This window comes from Epinephelus fuscoguttatus, linkage group LG17, assembly GCF_011397635.1.
Source record: "Epinephelus fuscoguttatus linkage group LG17, E.fuscoguttatus.final_Chr_v1".
NCBI lineage: Eukaryota > Metazoa > Chordata > Actinopteri > Perciformes > Serranidae > Epinephelus > Epinephelus fuscoguttatus.
Window position 1 is genome coordinate 13,483,424 of NC_064768.1, and position 25,893 is coordinate 13,509,316.

Genomic DNA, 25,893 nt, shown 5'->3' on the forward strand with positions numbered 1-25,893 from the left:
GTAGAGATGTCTGCTTTTTCTCTAATATAATGGAACTAGATGGCATCTGAAAAACTCAACAGCAATGTCCCTTTCTAGAAACCATGACCTGCTTACTCAAGATAATCCACAGATCTTGGTGTGAGCAGTTTTATGTAGGAACTATTTAGTCCTAGTCTTTCTTCAGATCTACACCTTCAAACTATATCACTGTGCAGAAAGCAGCGTGCATCTACTCATGGACAACAGGTCTGTGCTTGTAAACATTAATGGCATCCTCTTTGGCTAACTGTAACATTACATAGCTCAGGGGTGCTAGGTGAGCTAGTAGTAGATGCACACTTCCCTAAATTCCTCAGGTTTCGAAATGTTTGAAATTGTTGCATCTCAGTCTGCAATTTTCAACCTGCACATTTGCATACTGCAGTTTGTTTTTTATTTACCACCACATACTTTTTGTATGCCAACAAATTTATCTTTGGTATCAAATTGAAATTTAATTAATTTGTGGCACACTCTTTAATAACACACTTTTTGAGGGACTTGAGGGAAGATATCATGTATTTTCATGTCAAAAGGCTCAAGCCCAAGTCAAGTCAAGGGTCATTAATGTTAAAGCACAAATCGAGTTGGGAGTAATTTTTTGATTTTGTCAAGTTGAGCCTAAAGTCCACATCTCTGGTTAATATTGAAAATATTACGCAGCTTTAAAACCACTTTAAAACTATAGTTGTAAACTTGTATGTGTGTAATAACTTTTGTCATATTTGCTAAAACTGTCACATGAGACAGATAGCCTGTGAAAAAAAATTATGTTCCTTCCCCTCATTCTACTGCTTGCAGTAATCAATCGTAGCGCAGCTGCAACAACCAATCAGAGCCAAGGAGTCTCTAACGCAGCTGTCAATCATGTCAATTGTTTCGTGACCTGTAGTCATACTGTTGAACTAGGCAGCGCTGATCAAATATGAATCAAGATTCTGTTAATGTAATGCCTATTTCTTGCTGTAACATGAGAAAGTTTGTGACCTGGCCACCATGTTAGAGATAGCTGACTGATATACCAAGCACTGCCCACCACCCGGACCAACTTTCTCATTTTACAGGTAAACAGTACACTAAAATATATATCTGCAAAAATTTGAGGGGAGAAATAGGCAGTAAGTGTTTTGTTTGACAGCTTGACAGCGTTTCATGAGCATTGACATGATTGACATGACTGAAAGCTGCATTAGAGACTCCTCAGCTCTGACTGGTTGTTTTTGTGCATATGCAGTAAGGTCATTTCAAATGCTACAAGGTAACAGAGTAGAAAGAGGAGTATGATTTTTTTATTTATTTTACAGATTATCTGTCTCATTTAGTGCTGTATCAATACAGTGACAGTTTCAGAAAAAAAAGCTGTTTTTTATAGAAGTTACAAATTATGGCTTTAAAGGACTGATGGGTAAAAAAAGTGTACTGTGCATATAAATAAAGAAAATAAAATAAGACTGAAACATGAAGTAACAATCCTCTCTAAAACTGCTGGAGACTGTCTGTCTGTCTTTGTTTTTACATTTAATGTTCCAGTAACCAAACTGGTGACATAAACTGTAATTTTGTTCCCTGAATATCATTTAGGATTTCATCATCTGCAGGACAGCTGCTGCGTGAAGTGGAGCTTGTACATGAACTTTTACTGTAAAAGGCACATAACTTACTGTAAACTGCAAACAATCATTTATTTTTAGCTACTGTTCTGTAAGGTGTCTAACAGAATTATATTTTTAATTGGACTAAAAATGAATTGATGTTATCTGTCACTTGTCAGTTACTGTCATATAATGTCTACTGGATATCTTTCAAAAGAGGTAAGATACAAAAACCAGGTCACATTTACATAACTTTTGGGCCAATATACAACACACACACACACACACACACACATGCACACACACACACACACACACACACACACACACACACACACACACACACGATAGGCCGCCCATTCCCATCTATAAACACACATTCACAGTTACATCAAGATATTCACACTTGTTTCTGTGAAAGCCATGTCTCCAGTGACCAACAGTCTAAAGCTAAAGCTGGCAGGTGTGTGTGTGTGTGTGTGTGTGTGTGTGTGTGTGTGTGTGTGTGTCTGTGTTTTCCTGTCTCCGGCCGGGGCTGTTTGTGGTGAATAATAATTTGGACTTAGTCAACTAGTCAGATTTAAAGAGATGGTGAGTCACTGTTGGCGTCAGACAGAGGATTGTCCTGGTAAATATGTAGGTCAGCAGTCAACCTCTCCTCTAATGATACTGCTGACGTAAAAACACACAGTCTATTTAATTTACTTTTGTTTTCACAGGAAATTGTATTGACCTACTTCTATCAACCTGTCTGTCTCTCTTTACCAACATGTCCATAAACTTTACCCTAAAACTTTGCCTTTTTTCTATGAGGTACGGCCAAAATGTCTCCTTCCAATCCTGTCTCACAGACAGGCTCAAAGTTTATTTTCCACGAGTCATAGGTCATAAAATCCTACAACAAACTATGTGAGAAACAGACAGTATCCTGGGCAAGGAACGGAGCCAAGAGACTTATTAATGAGCTCTACCTAAGACAATATTTACAATATCGATCAAAGAAATGCCTCTAGTGGTTCATTTTCGCTCCCGCTGAGAGTAAAAAGTCTCCCACTCATGGATTTACGTTCTATCTTCAGCTGAGCACACAGTAGCTCCTATAAAAACAGTGTAAAAACAGAAATGGATGTTCACATGGTTCTGACAGTGACAGCAGAGGTCTGACACAATACTGACAGCAAAAACACAATTAAATGGAAAAGGGCAGACTAAACATTTTAATATTCCTAAGAAAAACACAGACGTCAAAGCAGTTTATTCTGCAGACTGTCACAAAATGACATAACAAAATGTTATGAAATCTGAGTTTTTTATTTGTGGTCCTGAGAGGTTGAACCTTAAAGTTTTAATAAAACTCTGGCTCTTCCTGTCAGGTAATTGTGAGGCCAAAATGTTGACGTCTACTAAGGAAAGATTTAAATCAAATGAGCAGATAGCCAAGATACTACAAAAACAAATTAAAGTGAGACTATGTAATGTGTGCTGTTGCAGATGAGCTATGATATTTACTTCCTGTTTAACCTTTGATAAAAACCATTTAAAAGTTTATCTGTCATATGTGTCACAGCAGCACAGAAGAGAGGAGTTACACATTTAGCAAATCAACTCACCAATGTCAGTTAGTAGGCTAAAGTTTGCTAACGTTAGCCATGATATGCTAGTGGTCATACCAGCCCAAGACCAAGTACGGCTATAGCAGCAAACTGCTGAGTGTGTTGAACTAAACAAGGGACATTTTATTACTTACACATTTCTGAGGTTTTATTTGTATGAGAAAAACATTTGTTATATCTTCCTTGAAAACTTTCATAGTTGTGCATTAATGCTCCCCAGAGGATGATCCCCTACCATTTTAAACATACCTTAAATAAGATATCTCATCATATAAAAGTTAGGTTGTCGAGACATTTGCTGAGTAGGATTGTTTATTGTCAAGACACTGGCAATACGATATGTATCGCGATACAAGGATTATGATTAGGAATGTCAGTTTTGATTCATCTTGTGTTTTATAGCCCTACATCCATTAACCGAGGGTTTGCAGTTCAAAATTGAGCCACTTATTCAACAGGGTGACCTGGGGGGGAGACTGGAGGATGGGTATAAAGTTGCTGCACTAATGCTTTTGGGTCGGGACGGCATTATGACTGATAAATCGCCAAATGAGCAGTGCCACTAGCTGGCTCCCATCAGACCTTGGTGAAACACAACGTAGTAAACTGAAGAGTAGCAAAATTAACCTGTAGACCGACACATCCGACATAACCGATGAAAAATATTTAAAATCCGTAATCATGATTAAATACATTGCGATATATTGCAATACTGTAAGCGAGGCAATATATTGTATTCTCTTTATAAATCTAATTTTAAGAAAACTGTCATACTATAAGAAGAAACCACCATTTGCATAAAAAGAGTTAAAAAAAAAAAGTTCATGCAATTAGAACAGTGGGATTTGTATTTATTACAGTCCCTCTAACACACTAACAGTGTTGTTAACTTGAGGTGGAAGAGTCAAATGGCTAACGACAGATAACAACACTGCTATGAAGCAGTCAGGGGTTTAAACACAACACAAAATTAAGAGCTGCCACACATTTTGTATGTGAACTATCAATTAAGTCTATTGATATTTTCTTACACCCCTACTGCTGAGCACATTTGAAATCCAAAGGAAACTCTTCTTCTAAAACTCTTTCTGAAACTCTTTCTTCTAGTAGCCCTCCTTAGGACAAAATAATCCACAGCCTACAAACATGCTTAATGTTCCTGAATGTATGCAAATATCTAAAAAAAATATTACACATAAAAGAAAAACCGTCACCCTTCATGTAGGGGTATGACACACAGATTAGGAGACAGAGAAACAAACAGAAATGTACAGACACATATAGACAGATTTATGCAAAGATACCACACACACGTGTTGGCCTTTCCCTGCAACACCAGTATTACTGTACAAAACCACAGCAGAAAAACACCGCTGAATATCTGTGTTCCTCCTTCCTACACTCACACACACACACACACACACACACACACACACACACACAGAAACACAAACACAATGAATCACTCCTGCTTTCTATGATGAAACAAACGCCTCCAATTTGTTCCAGAAACCTAACAAGAGCTGCTCAACCTGCTCAAACCAAACTAAGTCTCCCCTCCTCCGACCACAAGACCTGAGCTTAACAACCCTCTAACCCAGTTACGGTTTCAAATTCAACTTCCTCAGCCCATCCTTCTTTCTCTCTAACAGAGCTGGTTCCTGTTGTCTTTAACCCAGACAGAGAACTACAGTCATTTATCTGGATTCTGAAGCAATACTGTTCATGTGAAATCCAGGCAATTACTGGAGAAAGGATGAGGAAATAACAGCAACCTAGCGAGTGACTTGATGCATCAGAGGGCGAAAATGCGGGAGGAAGAGAAAGTGAGAGAAAGGTTTAGCAGACAAGTAGAGACGATGATATCACAGCTACTGGCCTGATAATGATGATACACAACAGCCATCCTCTCATTAGCAATGCTGCGTAATGTGACCTAATAGCTATACGACTTGTCCTTCAGTCATACACTAACTTTGATTATATATCCAGACTTTGAGAAACTAAATGACAATAAGTTCTTTCTCAGATATGATACTGCTTCCTGCATTCAGTCAAACATATAATGTCACAGACAATCAAATGCTTCCTGCTTTGCTACATTTTCACTTTTGTCTCACTCATACCAGTTCAGTTTCTGTTTCTGACTGTTACATATTTGTTTTTATTATTTTATTAATTAACAAAAGGTAATTTCCCGTTAAGGGCACTACAGTTAATTTCAGGAACAAATCTTTGAGAACATGGCAGATATAAGTGCTCTAAAGCTGTTCTGTATTTGTGAGCTTAATTGCTGATCAGATGATTTGATGATATCACAGAAACAGGAAGATGGAAACAAACAAAGCTGAAATTGGCGAAGATGGGCCCAGACTGCTGGCACCTTGAATGCTCCACTTTCTATAATCTTCATCATCTACATGAGAGGTCATCTGTTAGCTCTGACACTTAAATTGTCCTGTTTACTTTGAGGACTGGCCAGATTGTTCTCAGCATACTCACAGTTTCCAGTAAACTGAAACAATAAGTTGATTAATCTATTTGTCGACAGAAAAGAAGATGAATTATCAAAATAAATAAATACACTTGATATTATCATAGAAACGGAGAGACGGACACAAAAAGTAGTTTCAAATGAGCACATATGAGCCTGTAGGCTGTGGATCACATCCCAGATCACCACTTAAATAAAGAGGACAGCAGTGAGGACATTATGGACAGTTTCTTACCCGCAGTCAGGCGCCGGGCACCATCGGCAGTCTGGATCGGAGGCGAGGCACCGCCGCAGCAGGAACTCCTCATACTTCTCCAGCAGAGCCGCGTCATCCAAGATGTCCGCCACCTGTCGCGGGGCCAGTCTCTCTGCACACTCGGGGCAGCTGAGCTGGACTCGGCTCTCTGTGATCTCAATACGGAGGTACTGTCGCAGGCAGCAGAGGCAGGAGCGGTGGCTGCACCCCAGCAGCTCGGGGAGCTGGTCAGCGGGCTGGCGCACCAGGCACAGGGGGCACTCCAGGAGGTTGGCCTCGCCGGAGGAAGGGGCTCCACCCAGGGAAGGCTGGCTGGAGGAGAGTGGCTTTGAGGGTGTGTTCGAGGCAGCGTCCTGGGGGGTCGTGGTGGCTGTGGTGGTCGTCGTTGTGGGTGTAGCAGAGGCTGCGGCGGGCACTGAGCTCAAGGCAGTAGGGAGAAGCTGTTGTTGTGTGTGGAGATGTTGGTGATGATGGGATAAAGGGGTGGCAGCTCCTCCTTTGTGGCCCCTGGCGCCCCGAGAGCCCCGTTTGCTGTGAAATAGGCTATGAAAGGAGATGCGGCCCTGGCGTTTGCCCGCCGCACGGCACTTAGGGTTCGGGACGCCGCTCACCGAAGAATGAGGCGACTCTGAGTCCTTTTCTGATCCCATTTTTCCAGAGGAGACACACAGGACCGGTTATTGTCCCCTGAGAAACGTCAATGTATCACAGAGGGACACTCACAGCGACACAAAAAACACACTCAGTCTCACACACAAGGGAGGATTTGTCTCCTTGTGAAAGCCAAACAGGAATGCAAATGCTGTTTGAGCTCCTGTAGAGAAACTTAAGTCACTCAGCTCCTTCCTTTCCTTTTATGAGAAACAGTACGTCATCAGGAAAAGAAAAGAGTGAGATAACAGCAACGTAACAACAGAAAATGAAAGAGATTGCGCAAGTTAAAAAAATCCCCTTCAGCTTTCAGAGTTTCTTTCAAACTCGGCAGTCAAAAGGTTCACAAAGAAGAGAAGGAAGCAAGTCTTTCATCTCTCAGGCAGACGTCGAGGTGAAGTAATACTGTGATTCACAAAAAGATAAATGTCTGTTCCAATCAATGACTCTACTTAAAAATAGAGAGATTAAAAAAACAGAAACATCCGCTGGGCAGAGTTCAGTCTGAACGTTGTGGTAATTCCTCAGTTTGGATTTAATTCTCCTCAGCTGTGTTCAGAGCCTGTCTCCTCTGCTCGTCCTCCTCTCGTTCTTGTTGCCGGTCTCTCTGAACGATCTTTTCTGTCAGGAAGAAGAGAGCAGGAAGTTAACACAAAGAGCATGCTCAGTATGACACACACCTCTCTTCCTCTGTCTGCTCTCTCTGTCTCTCTGCTTTGCTCTTCCTGCTTTAAATTTGATCATTAACCCTTGTGACCCTGAACTGACGATTTATGTGTGCTAATTACATTTAAATACACAGGCAGACTCATACATGCAAGATAATGCTGCTCTTTATGGTAATTTACTATGATTAAAAGGTTACATTTAAATGAGGAGACGCATAAAAACACAGACTAAAACACATGACATCATCAGCCCGTCTAACCAATCATGTATTCATGTGAAGCCAGTCTCTCTCTCTCCATCACGCTGAGCACCGCAAGCTCTTCCTCTACTTCACACTGCGCTGCTAGTGCCGTTGCCATGGCGACGCTCACTATGAGCAAGGCAAACAGCGACCCACTCTGTGACTCTGGCACTTATGTATACGCAAAGACACACAAACACAGACATACATATATGAGCAGGAGCACAATCAAGCATACCCTGGTAAACAAATATACAATGTCACACATGTAATCATACACTCTCATCATGCACAAACATGCACACACAAGTACACACTCACACACAAATGCTTAGTGTATTCTTTATGAACAAAAACACATACATACACACTTAAAAAAAAGACATGTTCAAACCTGTAAATAAACACACACTCTGAAAATCATCATACACATTCTATTTACCAGTATGTACACACACACCCCTATGAATGCACGTAAAAAGGGGAAGGTGATAATTATGTACGCACACTTACACACACACACACACACACACACACACACACACACACACACACACACATATAATTATATGCCATGTCCTCACTACAATCACAGGCTGTGGGAGCTTGGGAGCTCATGTTAAGCAGTGTGTAATGGCTCTTATGTGTTATTATGCTGCATGTTTTGATCACACATGTCTTTTTGTGTGAGAATCTCATGACTTCTGTGTTTTAAACTCAGCTGAAGGATTAAACGCTTCTTAATGTGATAAAAAACCTCATGAGAAAACGTGAAAATGCATCACTGAGCTGAAACTAGACATTTCTGAGAAGGTTTGCAGCAGCATAATCAGAGAATCAAAATATATCAATATGAATCTGAGTTATAGAGACTCAGGAAGCTCAAACAGGCTGCAACAAGAGCGCAGATGTTTTCTGGTTTGCTCTGTTATCATTGACAGGACATGAAAAAAGCAAAACTGATTACTGTCCTTTACTTCATTTTTATATTTCTTCTAAAAGCTTTTTAAGAAGAATATGGAGAACTGGACATACTGATTTATGCGTGATGATACTGCACTTTTCCGTTGTATTACCTACACATGCTGTTTACGATAATACAAAGACAGAATGCAGTAACTACAATATCACTGCATTTTTAGGATTATCATTAATTCATTGACCATAGTTTAAGAGTAAAAAATACTTTATGAATGCCCTTTTAATAAGTGCATTACCGCTTTTCTACCCATAACATATTTGGCTGGACAGTCAAAACATTTTGAAGCTATTCTTCTCGGTTCACTGTTACCATAGTTACTGTGGTTAGCCTTTGCAGGGCAGTATTATATCTGATGTTTCTGAACTGATATTACTGCTGCATTAATGTGTTTGTGTGTGTGTGTGTGTGTGTGTGTGTGTGTGTGTGTGTGTGTGTGTGTGTTATATCATTCTGCTGTAGATGTTTGAGGTTGTGTTCATTTGAACTCTTCCAAATACTGCTGGGTAGTTTAATCTAAGGCAATGCATCATTTTCTACAAGCCTGTCATGTGTTTGTAGCGTGGCTGTCCTGTGAGAACCACGTATCTGTATAAAGTCATCATGTCATGGTGTCAGAAAAACAGCCATGTTTTCAGCTTTGTGACGATGCATTTTCCAGCTGATCCAAGAGGGTTTTTAAAGAGTTTATTTAGCTTTGGGGGTATGAGAATTTTAATCAACACGTGAAGGAGCACTTCATCCTCCAGTTTATAACAAACATTCAACCACAACACATCTGGAGATATGTAGTGTCCACTGGAAAGGTATAAATAATTGTATTTTTTTAAGTAACTAAAGCTGTCAGACAAATGTAAAGCATGAAAAAGCACAATATTTGCCTCTGAGATGTAGTGGAGCTTAAAGTTGCATAAAATGAATGTGCCTCTAATTTGTTCTTGAGTGACAGTGAGCTTCACAAACACTTCAACCTCTCTGAACAAACTGATGTCACCCTGATTCCTCGTTGAGATAGCAGAGACACTTCCGACAGTTCACCACAAAGTAAAAACTATTTCATGTTTGACATCTGCAGCGTTCAAACTGATGTGAGATACTGATAACCTCCATCACAGCAGCAACATGCTGCAGGAAAAGGAAGGACAAACACTTCTGAGCTAAAGTCAGAAATCAATAAACGAGGAGGATTTCCACTGTTCCACAGAGTAAATGATAAAACCTTTATGTGCATTTTTACACACACAGCTACACACTATACAAACACGTCCATTTAACGGTTGCCATGGCAGCCATCACTCTCCATCCTCTCAGGGGTCAAACCAGGTCTTTGCTGAAATGTGTGTAAGTGTATAAAAAGCCTGCAGTTCCTAAATATACCTTCCGACAGGCTGAGATTGTAATAGCCCTCTGCTCTGCTTTACCCGAAGCATCTCACACACACACACACACACACACACACACACACACACACACACAATTACATGGTGTCACAGATGGCAGCCTTTGTGTGTGTGTGTGTGTGTGTGTGTGTGTGTGTGTGAGCGCTCTAAGCTTTTTGAGATGAGACTTTTGATTTCAACACCATTTTACAAACTTGAACAGTAGATCTGCATTTGTACAAGTGTGTGCGTGTGTGTGTGTGTGTGTGTGTGTGTGTGCGTGTGTGGGCATGCAGCTTTCATCCTCCTCCAACAAAGGACTCCCATTTGGCCCAGTGCTCCTAATACTGGAATCAAACTGGTGCAACTTTAATCATGTTTCTATTCTGTGATGTTTTGTGATAACAAAACGAACTAGAAACACTTATTTCTCTCTAACAGATGTCTCCAAGGACAACACACACACACACACACACACACACACACACGTACACACGTGCACACACACACACACACACACACACACACACACACGTGTACACACACACATCTCCACCACTTGCTTTTGTTTTGTGTAGGCAAGATTCTCGAATGCTGATTTTTTTGAAGATTTCCCGCTACAAAAAGGAGGCGACATCAAACGACAAAGATGAGAAAGACATTTTTCTTCTTCATCTAGTGTCAAATCTCTATCTGTTCACTTGTTTCTCACATCTCTATGACCCTGTTAACACCTGGTATTTACATGTGTCATGGGTGACCTAATCATAAGTGTAAACAACAACCAGGATGCATTGTGATCAGATCACTCATATTACTTGCTGAGGTGGTCAGAAACACATTTGACTACTTTGCTTTTGTCGTGTATACACTAATGCATCCTGATGCATCCTAAACAAGGACAACATCATAAATGCAGGACGTGGTGGTTTTTTTGGTAACAGCACGCTAAGGCTGTGATCACACAGAGCAGCCTGGAGTAGCTTTTTGTGATGGTTTTTTTAAAGAGTGAGGTGCTTTGCTTGCTGCTTGCCCGACATCGGCAAAACAAGTGGTAGCGTAGTGTTAATCTAATAGTAGCTCACTTTCATCATCGCCCTAGAGACTAGCTGCAAGACATATCTGACCATATTATCACCTCATATTATCACCTCAAATACTTTTTTGTGATTAGGCTCAATGATTGACAGATGAGGGTGAAGCTCCTGGACCAGCTGGTGGTGCTCCTGTGATTTCTCCTCTTCCTGAGGATCTCATGTCACTACAGGGATCACGCCCCTGTGCCCAATCCCAAAGTGCTCTCCGCCTGTCCATTTTCTATGGAGATGTTCAGGTACAGAGCTGTGAGTTTACTTCACAGCAAAATAGTGCTTAAGCTAATGACAGGTGATTTGGTGGTTGCCTAGCAACAACTATAAAAACACGCAGCCTACAAAATGTACTCTGTCTCTATAACTTGCCTATTTTAAGACAAGTTGGATTAAGGATTGTGTGACTGTCCATCGTTTTGCCCTTTAGAAGGAGATGTGTTGGATTCTGCTGACAGTGGTATCGTCAGCTGTACCGACACAACAACTAACATGACTGGCGAGCAGCTAGTAAGCATGTGGATGTAATAACAGTGTGTGGGGCTCTTTGACCTTCTTGCGTAAGTGACGTAGGCAGTGACGAAATTTTGAATACAAGTCCTCAGCTGGAGACACAACAGACACATGAATGAAAATGTGTCTTGGCTGTCCACGTGTGCTCAGATCACCATGAACATGCATGTTACTACTAGGTATAAATGGATTCTAAGTATGGGCGGGTTTTGAGACAATGGGCCCCTGGGCACAGACATACAGAAGGCCTCACCACCTCAGACTTCCTAGCTGTATAGCCTCTTTTTGTTGTTGTTTTAGGGCTCTCTGTGGTTTCATGTCTCCATGTGGTTGTTTAGCCCCTTTCTGTAGTTATCTCTCTGTGTGTCTTAGCAGCAACATCTCTTTATGGTCATTTAGTGTCTCCTTGGAGTCGCATTTTATTTATTTTTTTTGTGGTAGTATTGAGTCTCTTGTGGGTTGGTACATGTCTCTCTTTGAGTGACATTTTGTAGGTGAAGGCCAGGGGGGCCCTGACACACCTGTAGGCCCATTTAGTAATCCATCAATGGCTCTAAGTGAAGACTCAAAACACCAAAGATTAGTTTCACCAATTCAGTATCTGACCCAATGCCTCCCCTTCTGTCCCTGAGTTATGACACTGAATAGTGGCCAGAAAAGTGTTTTTTTACAGAACATTATGATGTCACAGTGAAGCTGACCTTTGACCTTTTGGATAAACAATGTCATCAATTCATCATTTTTTTTCAATTAGACATTTTTGTGAAATTTTGTCATAAGAAGCGGATTAATTCTTGAGTTATGACCCAAAATGTGTTTTGTGAGGTCACAGTGGCCTTTGACCTTTGACCACCTAAATCTGATCAGTTGATCACTGAACAGTGCTTCCGGCCAAGGCCGTAGTCAGTGTAGAGGCACAAAAACCATTTCTTTAAGTGTAAGGGGTATGACAATATTTTTCACTGTGCACTTCATTATTCTTATCAGTATTCACTGTTTTGTGATGGTGATTTTGCTTTTATTTGAGTGCTATCATTAAGCCTTTTTCTTACATTCATATTTCTCAAAGAGATGTGTCAAGTATCATATCACCACCTGTATCTAAAGATCATTTGACTGCTATTCTTTCTGTTTTGCTATTTTTCTGTTCAATTATATATATTTCTTTACATCACAGTGCCAACATGCATATGATAAATATACAAATCTACATACGAAGTAAACAACATATATAATTTGTAATGTAATATAATTTGTAATTGGAATCATATCAGTGTAGCAGACGTTAAAGGGATAGTGCACCCAAAAATGAAAATTCAGCCATTATCTACTCACCCTCATGCTGAGGGAGGCTCTGGTGAAGTTTTAGAGTCCTCACAACATTTGCGGAGATCCGAGGGGGGAGTGGGTAGCAGCACAACTGCACACCTAATGGCTGACGGCGCCCCAGATTCAAACGTCCAAGAACACATAATTGAAACCACAAAATATCTCCATACTGCTCGTCTGATCCAAGTGTCCTGAAGCCCCAACATAAAAAGTTGTTTGGAAAAACGTCATTTGAACTCTGTTTTTAGTCTCACTGTAGCCTGCAGCTCTAACTGTCTGGAGATATTTTGTGGTTTCAATTATGTGTTCTTGGACGTTAGAATCTGGAGCACCGTCAGATGTGCAGTTGTGCTGCCCCGGATCTCCGCAAGTGTTGTGAGGACTCTAAAACTTCACCAGAGCCTCCCTCGTCATGAGGGTGAGTAGATAATGGCTGAATTTTCATTTTTGGGTGCACTATCCCTTTAAATAATGAGAATCTAGAGATTTGATTGGTTCTTAAAAGACATTCACACAGTACAAAATATTTACTGATGATTGAGTAATGATGCTTACATTCTATGTGATAGGACAGATAAATAGATCTAATGAGAACAGGGAAAACTGATAGAGAGAGAGAGTGAGCGTGTGTGTGTTTGTGTGTGTGTGTGCTGTGATCATCATGTCGTCGTTTGGCAGATCTGGTCCGAACAGCCTGAGAGCTTCACAATCTGGACTTGATTTGTTATCAACATGTTCACATACACACTCCGTTCCACACTTGTCCTCCTACTCCACTGCTGCTCAATTCAGCATTCAAGCGCACACACACACATGCACACACCAGCTAACCCTCCTCTTTTCACACTCTCACTGCACTAGCAAACCATTTCGCTTTTATTCTATTGTTTAACTTGTTTCAGTAGCTCTCTCACTCTTGTTTTTACTCTCCCTTTCTTGCACATACACACACACACACACACACACACACACACACACACACTGCAAGCTGCTCTCGTGCACCGCCCTTCACACTCTCAGCCTTAATGCCTGTTTTAAACTTTTTCACCAGCAAAGCTTCAGAATCACACAGTCTGAACAAAAACAAAAAGTTCAGTAAAAATAAACTGACATTCATGAACGTGCCCCTAACTCTGTGTGTGTGTGCATGTGTGTGTTTTGGTTTGTAGATAAACATTGTGCAACATGAAAGCTAACACAGATAAGATTTAACTGGTGACTGAATTCCTCACAGCAGCGCCACTCAGCCCACTGACGTCTGTGACATTCATTCCCATCATGTACAGATAATCTTGTATTGGAGCACAAGCTCTAAAAACTGGTTCTCAGGACAAAGAGGGCTGCTGGGTTTGACTCTTACCAGATGTGGCAGGACAGCAATTAACTTAAATTAAGGTTGGGAGAAAAAAAAAAAAACAGCAGCACTCCGCGTCCTTGGGACAGAACACTCTATTTCAGGGTGGGATATTTCTGGTGGTGAAGTGTTTACTGAAGTATTATACTTAAATACAAATCTGAGGCCACGTTATGCTCTACTCAGTGGTGTGATGGTAGTTGATGAGGTGGGTGTACTACTAGGTAGATGGGTAGGTGAACGAGGAGGAAGTGGGTACACTCTTCTGTATATTTCAACGGCTTTTTGGCTGATAGGTGGATGTACTGTAATCAGCCAAAAAAAAGAGGTAGGTATTTCCAGTATACCTGCATATACCCTAAACTACACCACTGGCTTTACTCCACAACATTTCAGAGGCAAATACTGCACTTTTTATTCCACTACATTTATTTGACAGCTTCAGTCACTTAACAAATTAAGATTTTACATCAAAAACATGCGATGATTAGATAAAGTGTGATGTTGTTACAGATTAAACTGCTCAACTGTAAATAAAATAGATTTAATTTGCACATTAAGTTGATTAATAACTTTAGGTCAGTTAGTTTAATTTATAAATTTGCATCTATATGTTTAGACAATTTAAAACTGTGAACATTGTGCAGGAGAGGTCAGAAGCCTAAAAAGGCTTATGAAAATACTGCACCAATTAAATAGCAATAACCACACATAAAAAAAGAAAAACACAATAAAAAATAATAATAAAAATAAGAATTTGCTGCTTTTCTTCGTTTCATATTATTGTAAACTGAATTTCTTTAAATTTTAGAGTGCTGGTCCAACAAAACAAGATTTTGCTTGAACTCTGAAAAACTGTAATGGACATTTTTTTTTTAAATTATTTCTTAGGTTTTATAGTAAAACATATGTATAGGCTATAATTACTGAAACCTACCAGAGTGGGCTACTCCTCATGGTTCTTTCCCGATGACAGTTGGTGAGAGTCTGCCTGCACACAAACACACAGTAACAAGGCTAACTGTTAGCCTCACACAGCGAATATTACCTAACAGTTGTCAACATTTTTAACAACACAATCGAGGTCTTTCGGTGTTGGCGAGAGTTTGTTGGGACGGTTAAACAGCTTGGTGTTGGATGTTAGCCACTGTGTTAGCTCGAGCTAAAACCAGACATGACTGTTCGCTGGAAGCAGAGCAGCTCCGGAGATTGTCCTTCAGCACTGCGTCTAAACCGTGTAACAAAAACAGTGAATCTTAGAAATATAAATCTTTAATTTGTTGAAGCTAGTATGCTATTTCTTTTCTGCTTTGTCAGGTGTTGTCTCGGATTCGAATCTTATTATTTTGACTATTTATGATAAGCAACCCGCCTTCTGGCTGAAGCTTTTTTTTTTTTTTTTTTTTTTTTAAAGATATGTTTTTGGGCATTTTGCCTTTTACTGGATAGAACAGCCAAGTGTGAAGGGGGGAGAGAAAGAGAGGGGATGACATGCAGCAAAGGGCCACAGGCTGGACTCAAACCCAGGCCGCTGCAGCAACAGCCTTGTATATGGGGCGCCTGCTCTACCACTAAGCCACCGACGCCCCTTCTGGCTGAAGCTCTGAATATTATATTACTATTATTATAATTACTAACAAAGTTCTGGAGCCCAAATGTGGTATTTTGGATGGCTTTATAAATAGACGTGTTTTTTCTTTGGTTAATCCTGTTGAAAAACATAACAAAGCTATATGTTCTCTGTTTCAGAGTGAGGGTGACACAAACCCTGGATACCACACATACCAAGACACCACATACTGGAGTCTGGTCAGTGGCTCATAAACCCTTTTGATTGTAACAACTAAATCATCTTTCCTCAAGCTTTAAAGACCTCGGGACAATCTGTAGATTTCTGTCTCACTTCTGGTAAGGATCTGAGATGAGTAAAATCATTAAGTTGTTTGTTCAATCCAACACTGTGTAATCAACACTGTAGCCTCTAGAGGCCACAAGAGGGGCTTTTAATCTCGTGTCTTTATGGGACACTAAAACGATAATGCTCACTGTTCCAAAACTGCCATAATGAAACCTTACAGCTCAATTCAAGGTCCATAATGGGTTTTCTTGAATCAGACAAAGAAAGAGAGAGAGAGGCCTGTATGTTCTGCAGGTAATCTGTCCTCAGCAGTTCTCAGACAGACTGTTCTGTTTTAGACCGTGAATCTACGCCTCAGCACTTTGGGATCTTTGAGACTCAATGCTGCAGGGCATGGCCAACCTACATGCTGCAACTGGCAGCACACACACATGCAGTGTGAGCACGCAGTTACCAGTTTATAAGGTACCTAGCTAAAGCTAATGCAGTCATACACAACAGTCTCACATTAAATCTTCCCTTCATGAAGGTTACAATGTTTGTATCCATTTGCGGAAACATTGGCAAATCGATTAATCTTTTAAAGGTCTGTGTGTAAGATTTGGGGGGATTTAGTGGCATCCAGTGTTGAGGATTGCAGACTGCAACCAACTGAAACTTCTCCTGGTTCGAATTAGTGTTTTAGCTGAAATATCTGCAGAGGTCTGTTCTTCTCCAAAACAAACGGAGAAGGTGATTTAAACTGGTAAAAACACTGAATAAAGCAGTTTCATGTTAAAAAAACAACATTTTTTTTCCAGCACTGCTCTGAGAGGCTGCTAACTACTGTGGCCAATGCAAAAACACAAAAATGCAAAAATGAAAATGGCCCCACTCTGAGCCAGTGTTTGGTTGGTCTGTTTTGGGCTACAGCAGAAACATGCCTGTAGATCAAGGTGATCTCCACGGACAAGGACCAGCTCACTACAAAAACACAACAATTTTGAAACATATATTAATCACAATCAATTAATCACAAAAAATTGAACAAAACTTTAAATTATTTTTAGATGCATCCCTTGCATGGATAACAAGGCATCAGCAATATAAAAAATCAGTAAAGGAAAAACTGTGTGACTGCATTTTTGGGACAGCTTTTCACCAGTTTACACATCACTTAACGTAGAGGACGTATAAAACAATACATTATTGAAAAATAAATAAAATGTCTACTACAAGAAATCAACAATGCAACATAGAATCAACGAAGCCATTTAGTTAGTTGCTCAATAACATAAGATAAATAAATATCTAATGAGAATTTTAAGACTGAAGTGATACAGCATGCGTGGGTTTCTCTGGCAGGTTATTTCACATTAGAGGCCATAATGAAGAATGACTGGCCACACACACACACACACACACACACACACACACAAACACAGTGTGCTTCAGCGTAATAAGCCCTGTGCTACAGGTGTGCTGCTGAGAGCTGATTGCTGTTATGCAACAAGATGATTCACTGCCAGCCTCGACACGTCTGTATTCACACACACACACACAAACTCACAGACAGCTACCTGAACACTTCAGTTTCACACGTATTAAATGAAGTCATCGTGGAAAAACTGTTTCACACAAAAACGCAGACACATTTATGGTGCAGATTTGTTTGATGAAACATACAACATCAGACACCATTTTCACCAGTTTTTCTTCTGGCTGTACTGGGTTGAGGCAAATAGTTGGGTTAGGGTTAAGCAGCGGTTTTACATTCAGTGAAAGAAAAACAAAAACTCAGTTATCTTCTGTGTTCTTATTATTCTTTGCACTACTTCAATAACCAGTGGTGAAAGTTACAAGTCATTTACACTTATTTAGTAGCTACTGTGACGTCACTAGTCACTATGACGTCACTCGGTGGTGTGTGAACTCCCATTTTGAAGCCTCAAGTTCGACATTTCAGCTGTTGCCATCTTGATTTTTTGGAGCCAGGATCGACCATATTTGGGCAAGAGGCTGGTGCTGTGAGTTGATGATGGATCTGACTGAGAAGTCAAGGACACTATCTATCACTCAAAGCAGCCCCATTCTTAATTATACATAACTTAAATAAAATGGGTAAGTTATATAGAAATCCGCCCCCATGGAGTCGTCATTCATTCATTCATTCATTCATCTTCTAACCGCTTCATCCTCTTGAGGGTCGCGGGGGGGCTGGAGCCTATCCCAGCTACATCGGGCGAGAGGCAGGGTACACCCTGGACAGGTCGCCAGACTATCGCAGGGCTGACACATAGAGACAAACAACCATTCACACTCACATTCACACCTATGGACAATTTAGAGTTATCAATTAACCTAGTCCCCAATCTGCATGTCTTTGGACTGTGGGAGGAAGCCGGAGTGCCCGGAGAGAACCCACGCTGACACGGGGAGAACATGCAAACTCCGCACAGAAGGGCTCCCACGCCCGGGATTGAACCGGCAACCCTCTTGCTGTGAGGCGAGAGTGCTAACCACCACACCACCATGCCGCCTGGAGTCGTCATAAATAGAGAAATATGCTGTAAAGATCAAAACTGTTTTGAAGCAGGCTGTAGACATGTTTATTTCTGCTGCGAAGTTGGGCATTTTAACATGGGGGTCTATGGAGACTGACTGGCTTCCAGAGCCAGCCTTAAGTGGCCATTAGAGGAATTGGAGTTTTGGCACTTCCATGTTGACTTCATCTTTCAGCACCAGAGGTTGCCGCTTCTTTGGAAACTGTCTTTTTTTTTTTCTTCACAAAAACAGTTCACAGACATGTGTTTCTGAAAACATTTAAGACAAAAAATAAGCCATGCTGTTTCTGTGTCTGACTTTATATTAGATCAACAACGGTTAGTTTAAAAGTTTTTTGGGAGTTTCCAGAGGCGGTGAGTCATACTGGACACCCTTGACTTGCATGAAGTAGCCTAGATTCAACTTCATGCAAATGAAAAGTGGACATCCCATCTCTTGAAACACAGTGCCGGAATGCACTGCACAGCTGCTTACGTAGACACTGAATAGGAAGCATGGAATTGACGGATCCTGCGGACAAGGAAACATGGAACTATGAAAATACAAACTTTGCATATTTTGGATGGATCCATGGCACATTGCACAGAGCCAATTGATTTTGATATTGAACACGGAATTAATCTGTGGAAGCTCTGGTGCAAAATCAGACCAAACTTTTCTACAGATGTAAGTTTATGAGCCATGACGAAGGCCAAAATGTGGCCTTCAACAGGCAGTAAGGCTTGTTCTTTTTATCTGAGCAGATTTGCCCCTACTGGCCGGTTGAGAGGAGTGAGGTGTTGGCAGTCTGTGATCGTATCAAACAGTAAATAAAACTGCTTTTTCAACAATTATGAATCACTGCAACCATGAGAGGTTCTTGAGCATACAGTCATAAATGTGCACACAGAATATTAGGCTGAGTGGTCCAGTAGTTTGTGAGATTTGCTGCAGGCAGATACACACACTGACACACACACAACCAATCACATGATCCTCTACAGGCCTATGTCTGACAGAGATAATAATCTTCAAGTACCTCGATGTTAAGCATAACTGCAGTAGGTAAAATGTACTTCCACAGCTGTCAGTGACACACGACAGCCTTTTCCGGTCACATAATCGTATCATGGAGAGAGAGAAATGTGTTTTTCCTCATTCTGCCAAACACATTTTTTTATTGTCCCAAGGCCTGTCTTTCCTAACATCACTGCTGTTTATTGTCTTTGCTGATTCCTGTGAAGTTGAAGACTGTTCTTGCTTGGAACTTGCTGCAGTTTCTTGTGACATACAAACACACCTTTATAAACCAGTTCACCTGCTTGTATTGGTTGCAAAATATTATATTCATTCATTCATCTTCTAACCGCTTCATCCTCTTGGGGGTCGCGGGGGGGCTGGAGCCTATCCCAGCTGACATCGGGCGAGAGGCAGGGTACACCCTGGACAGGTCGCCAGACTATCGCAAGGCTGACACATAGAGACAAACAACCATTCACGCTCACATTCACACCTACGGACAATTTAGAGTTATCAATTAACCTAGTCCCCAATCTGCATGTCTTTGGACTGTGGGAGGAAGCCAGAGTGCCCGGAGAGAACCCATGCTGACACGGGGAGAACATGCAAACTCCACACAGAAGGGCTCCCACACCCGGGATCGAACCGGGAACCCTCTTGCTGTGAGGCGACAATGCTAACCACCACACCACCGTGCCGCCCCCAAAATATTATATATCAACCAAAAACAAATAGAGAACAAATCAATGTAGATTTAAACTGCAAAAAGGCCCCTCACTGTAGTCACACAGAACAAAAAAGAGTAATTTAGGAACATTTCTCTTTCTAATGTTTCACTAATCAGACTAAAACGAGGATCCTGTTGTTGTACTCACTGTTCAAGAGCATTTTATCATTTTAGGTAAGAGCATCAGCTAAAAGCCAGTGGACTTAAGTGACTGAGGACTTTGTTTTAACATGAACAGAGAGATCCACAGAGAGCTGGGCTCCAACAGACAGCTCGGCTCAGCCTGTTTGTAGTCATACTGACTAAAACCCTGCTAATCTGAGAGCAGCGGGCCGACAGTCTCTGGACAGAACAGGTGGTTCCCTACTCAACACAAGAACTAATAATGTATTAGGTGTATGCGTGCGTGTTTGTGTGCATGTGTGTTTGGGGGGCTGAGCTAATTAGAGACAATCAGCTAATAGGCACTGGGGTAACAAAGTAAACCCTGACTCTGCAATAACAATAAACACATAAAAAACATTCTATCACAAGCCCTGCATTTAAATTTTACTTAAAAGGTAAGAGAAGTGTTTTTACTTCTGCGTCTTCAGATCGAAAATATGTTGCCAAATGGATTAATGCTCTGCTTATGCACTCCTCTTTCAATTTTGCACACATTTGGTCCTCTTTTGTCAGTTTACCCCATCTACTTTTCAGTGTTCTTATTTTTTAACTCAAATACTTGGTATTCGACGCTCAGATGTAATCCTGTTTGATCATAACGTTCTTTCTGCCTTCTATTATGTATGAATCCACATTGGGTGGTAAATGTTTAAATGTGTAAATGTACCGTACATCCTGCTGCTGGACACTGTGCAAAAAATGGAAAGCAGCAGTGTGCAGCACACTCCTGAATTCTAACTACTGTTAGGTAACCATCCACTTATTTTACAGCACTGCATGAATCTAAGCACCAAGAGCAGGTAAAGGTACCATTAGATGAATACCTGCTAATGGACTCTCTTATGTGTATTGACTGCAAGTGCCACTGTTAACACCCTTAAATCTGTGATATAAATATAAAACACTCAGGGCCCTATCTTACACCCATACAGCGCAGTGCAACTGTCACTGTTTCACACCAACGCAGTTGTCATTTTCATGGCCAGTGACCTTGAGTAAGTCACAAATGTACATGCGCTCATCTGTGTGCTCATTGGCATGTAGGTCTTAAAATGAGGTGTGGTCAGTTGCATTGTTGGTGCATTCCTATTTTGAGGCAGCAAAAATGACTGTGCCATTGACCAACAAAAACCTGGTCAGAATGGTGCAGTATTTTACTGCTGTTGAAAGGGCACATTATTTGCACTGGGAAGTCAGATTTTCCAAGCTCCCAGTTGGAAATTTCAACTAGAACACACACCGAAGTTGGATTTTCGACTTGAAAAGTCGGAGGAACTTCACCAACCACAACCTCAAAATCTAAGATGGCTGCTCCACACATCAACTGTGGTGAAATTGTGGTAATATTCTGTGTATTAGCACAAAATACAGCGCTATGCATTGTTATGAAGTGATATTGCTAACAATGGCTAACCTGGCTAGAACTGGTATTGCTAAAAGCATCTTGGTATTCTCACTTCTATTACAATACCAACAACTTGGCTGTGATGTCATTCCCAGCTCCAACCTCCCAAGGTAAATAGAACACAGCATAAATACACTTACATAGGCGGGTTCACAACATGCATACATTCTGCTTGTTATACACACAGCGCTGCGTGGTGTGTGGAAAATATCAATTACATTCTCTAAAATCTGAACATAGCAGAGATCACAGCTGAGCTGCAGAGCTGCTGTCTATCTCCTCTTTAAGAGAGACACTGGGTGCATTTACATACAAGGAGCAGCATTATTGTAGAAGCTAAAAGTTAAGGGCTGTTTTCCCAGTCAAGTTTATAGTATTAAGTTTTGCCTCTTTAATGTCCCACAATATTTCCTGCTATGGTATTATTGCTCTTGCTGCATTACTCTCAGCAGAAAACTGCTGAGCAGAAATCCAGTAAATAGCAGTGCGCTACAAAGGGAATTGGAAATGACACTTACACTGGTTGTATTCATGTTAGGCCCAAAACACATCTATTGTTTAATTAAGAAACTAAATACAAACCCTTTGCGCCTTGTGCCTTCCTTTGTTCCAGGATTATGTGTTGTTTAATTAGCAAAGTGGAGGCAGACATGCCCTAAATGCACTCGCACTATGCACTTTAGACCATGTGTTAAAGAATGTTGAGTTAGGGCCCTGAAGGTTTGAAAGGTGACTAAAAGGTTAACAGTGGGTTTTTAAAGTACTGCAGCTGTAGTCAGTTTGAATTCAATCCATTTATAGACAGCAGTTTTCAGGGTGGAGAAAAAGCATCACGCTGACTGAAATGACTCCTGCAGAATATTCCAATTCTCTGCTGTCAAACTATAGGCTCTATACAAACTCACAGTTTTACAAAATGTGTCTGAAAAAGCTACCTCAAAGCTCAAAAGACGACACAGAAACAGTGCATTTGCTCATATTGTGGAAATTATATTTATATGTCAGTATAAAGTTGAAAACTAGGTTAGTGCAGCTCATGAAGGCCAGTGAGCAGAATTATTATGGGGTTTTGTTGTTTCAGCTGCACTTACCCAACAACAGTTAAGTAGCCATTGTTCTGTTGTCAGGCATCGCCCAGCCCAGAGGTGGTTACAGTTTTACTAGACCACATGGATCACCAACTTAGACTGCACATCCTCATTATTAGTGGCTAAATGTTCCTCCTTTTTAAGACCAGAGGTCAAGCAAAACATCGCCCCTTTAGAGGATCTCTGTGAGAACATTTGGTCCTTGTAGAAAAAACACAGACACAAACACACAAGTCCATGGCAGGCTACTTCCAGCGAGCGTAAGGACCAGCTGAGTCATGCAAATTAGATATCCAGACTGATTAACTGGGTTATTATGACACATTAGATCAGAAGTGCTGACTTCAGTGTGGATTTGAGATGTTCTGAGTGCCCTCGCTGCAGCCTCCTCCCACACAAATTAGGAATGAACTATCTTTTTTTAAATGAATTATTCAGGGATGCCACGACCTCTTTTCAACATCTCAGTTATACACACAAACATTTACAGTGACACTTGTGGCCTGCTGGGTCCAACTGTGTTGGCGGGAGGTTGGTGGAATAAAGGGAAGTGTTTGAGGTAAAAACTGAAACATTCCTGACTCATGTGCATCAAGGAAACTATTTTAACATGTTGATCCCTTCTGTTAGATTCTTTTTTTTAAAATGCCAAAAAAGATTCGCATTAAAATAAACATTGTTGCAAGATTATCTTAAATTCAACTGCATCTCAAAGTCTTCATCAGCAAACTGAAGTGTGCTTGCTCCCTAAGGGCCCTGACACACCTAGCCGATGGTGGGCCGTTTGTCAATGTTGGGCCATTGGTGAGAGTGTGTTGTCCTGTCGGTTGGGTGTGTCTAGGCTTTAAGATCATTAGACGACCAAGCCAACTTCAATGAAGATGGATGAAATGACAGCTATCAAAGAGTGATGTTAGCAAATGGGACATGGCATAACTCAAAGTAAAATTATTTGGATAACAAATAAAAATTTTGCTCAGGTTCAGCCCACTTGACATGCTGCTGTGTTGTGCTATGACCTATTTAAGTGCTGGAATTTGTTATTTACGCGACAACGCCTGAATGCAACACAGGCTCCGCTCCATTAGTGCTGTGCTGCGGGTTTGGGCCGGGCTCGGTTAGAATTGTCTAGTTCTCAGGTCGGGTTCAGTCAGGAAAATGCGGCCCGAGCTGCGCTCTAGTGTGCTCACCTGTGTGTGTGTGTGTGTGTGTGTGTGTGTGTGCGCACGTGTCTGTGTTTGTTTGTTTGTGTGTGCGCGTGCTTATCGGGGCCGAACTCCGTCTTGAGCAATACAGAGAGCAGAGGAGAATTAAAAAAATAAACGCGTGACCATGTAGAGACAGAAATGACATAAGATTAATAACATAAGGCTATTTAGTTTGTTTAATAAAAGGACAAGGTATAGACCTGTTCTATCGGAAAGGTAACCTTAAATGACTTCTGTTGTGATCTGGCACTATATAGAAAATAAAATTAACTTGACCTTCAAGGGGGGGCGAGGGGTGCCGTTAGGAGGACGGGGTGCCCCCCTTATATAATGGTAAGGAAAACACTGGAGCATGACATGTTAGATCATTGACCTTAGCCTGGATTAATAGAAGGGTATTATATGAATACAGTGGTGTCATATTGAGTCAGCCTAATTCTTTCCAAATAGATCTATTCAAGTCATCTGGTGAAAATTCTTGTATTCTTTAATATCGCAATATATATTGCAAAAAACAGAACAAAACGCAATGTCAGTTTTTTCCAATATCATGCAGCCCTGGTTGTTATCATGCTGATGTATGTTCAAGTGTTTATTCCTCTGATAAGTTTGGTTTTAACTAGTTATTTGATGCTATAAAAAGGAGGTATGACGTCATGATTGACAGCTGTTTGTGCCAATCGGTGTGCTCAACATCGATGGTGCTGTTTGTGTTTTATCTTGCAGTCGAAAAGCAAATAAAGCACATCTATTGGAACATATAAATCTGTAATCGGAAAAGATTGAATGATGATGAGATTTTCACACACGACTGGTTTCTAATAATATGAAAGTCAGTGTGGCTCGTCATAAAAACACCAAGTTGAAAAAAAAAAAAAAATCTTTCAGTTTCATCAGGCTTACATTTTTGTTCATGAGAAAACCAACACTTCCAGTAAGCTAGTTGGACGAAACTGAACAATTTTTTTTTCTGTCACACAGAACATGAAGTACTTATTATTTACTGTCAATATTTCACACATCTACAAGAAACACTTTCAGGACAGCAGGGCCACCCACATTAAATCGCTGTGGATGCAGTGTTATTTTGTAAGCAAAGTGGTTAGGCTTTGGCATGTGCATGTGGGGGCGAGCTGATGGTGAGAGTGATATTACCGATAATGGAAGCAGTCCTTCCTTCTGTGGAAAAACTACCCTGACAAGCAAACATCATGGCCTACCCTTCCAAGGAATCCAGCTCAACACACACTCTTGATCTGCACACTGTCTGCTAATGTGTGAGTGTGTGTGCGTGAGTGTGAGTGTGAGTGTGTGTGCGTGAGTGTGAGTGTGTGTGTGTGTGTGTGTGTGCGCGCGTGCGTGCATAATCCTCTCTCCTAGAAAACCATCCAAACATCTGGCAAAAAGCAGCTCACCCTAAACAAGAATTTTGCTCCATTTTACGCCGTCAAAGTTAATGCCAAATAAATTTGAACAGGGTGAAATGTGCATGTGGAGAAGACACACCATCTACTGTTAATGTTTGCACACCCTTTTTCAATGGAAATGGGCGACACAGTTGGACAATTTCCATATCACCACTTTAATGACGCTGCATTCACTGTTACAGGAACTGGTGTGTTTCTGTTTTCTCTTTCTATCTCTCTGTTGGACGAATTGATTAGCTGATTTCCAGAAAGAAAATCAGCCACTTTGTAAAAGACCAGAGCGTATTTTGTGA

At 40.9% G+C, this 25,893-nt stretch overlaps 1 protein-coding gene across 1 annotated transcript in view; it reads right to left on the reverse strand.

Annotated features, from left to right (window-relative positions):
* Positions 1-25,893, reverse strand: part of rnf19b (ring finger protein 19B) — a 48,893-nt gene that overhangs the window by 19,241 nt on the left and 3,759 nt on the right. The window contains exon 2 of the mRNA XM_049602974.1: positions 5,956-7,248. Within this exon, the coding sequence (XP_049458931.1) occupies positions 5,956-6,626 (671 nt within the window). The 5' untranslated portion in view covers positions 6,627-7,248. The remainder of the gene's footprint in view (positions 1-5,955; positions 7,249-25,893) is intronic.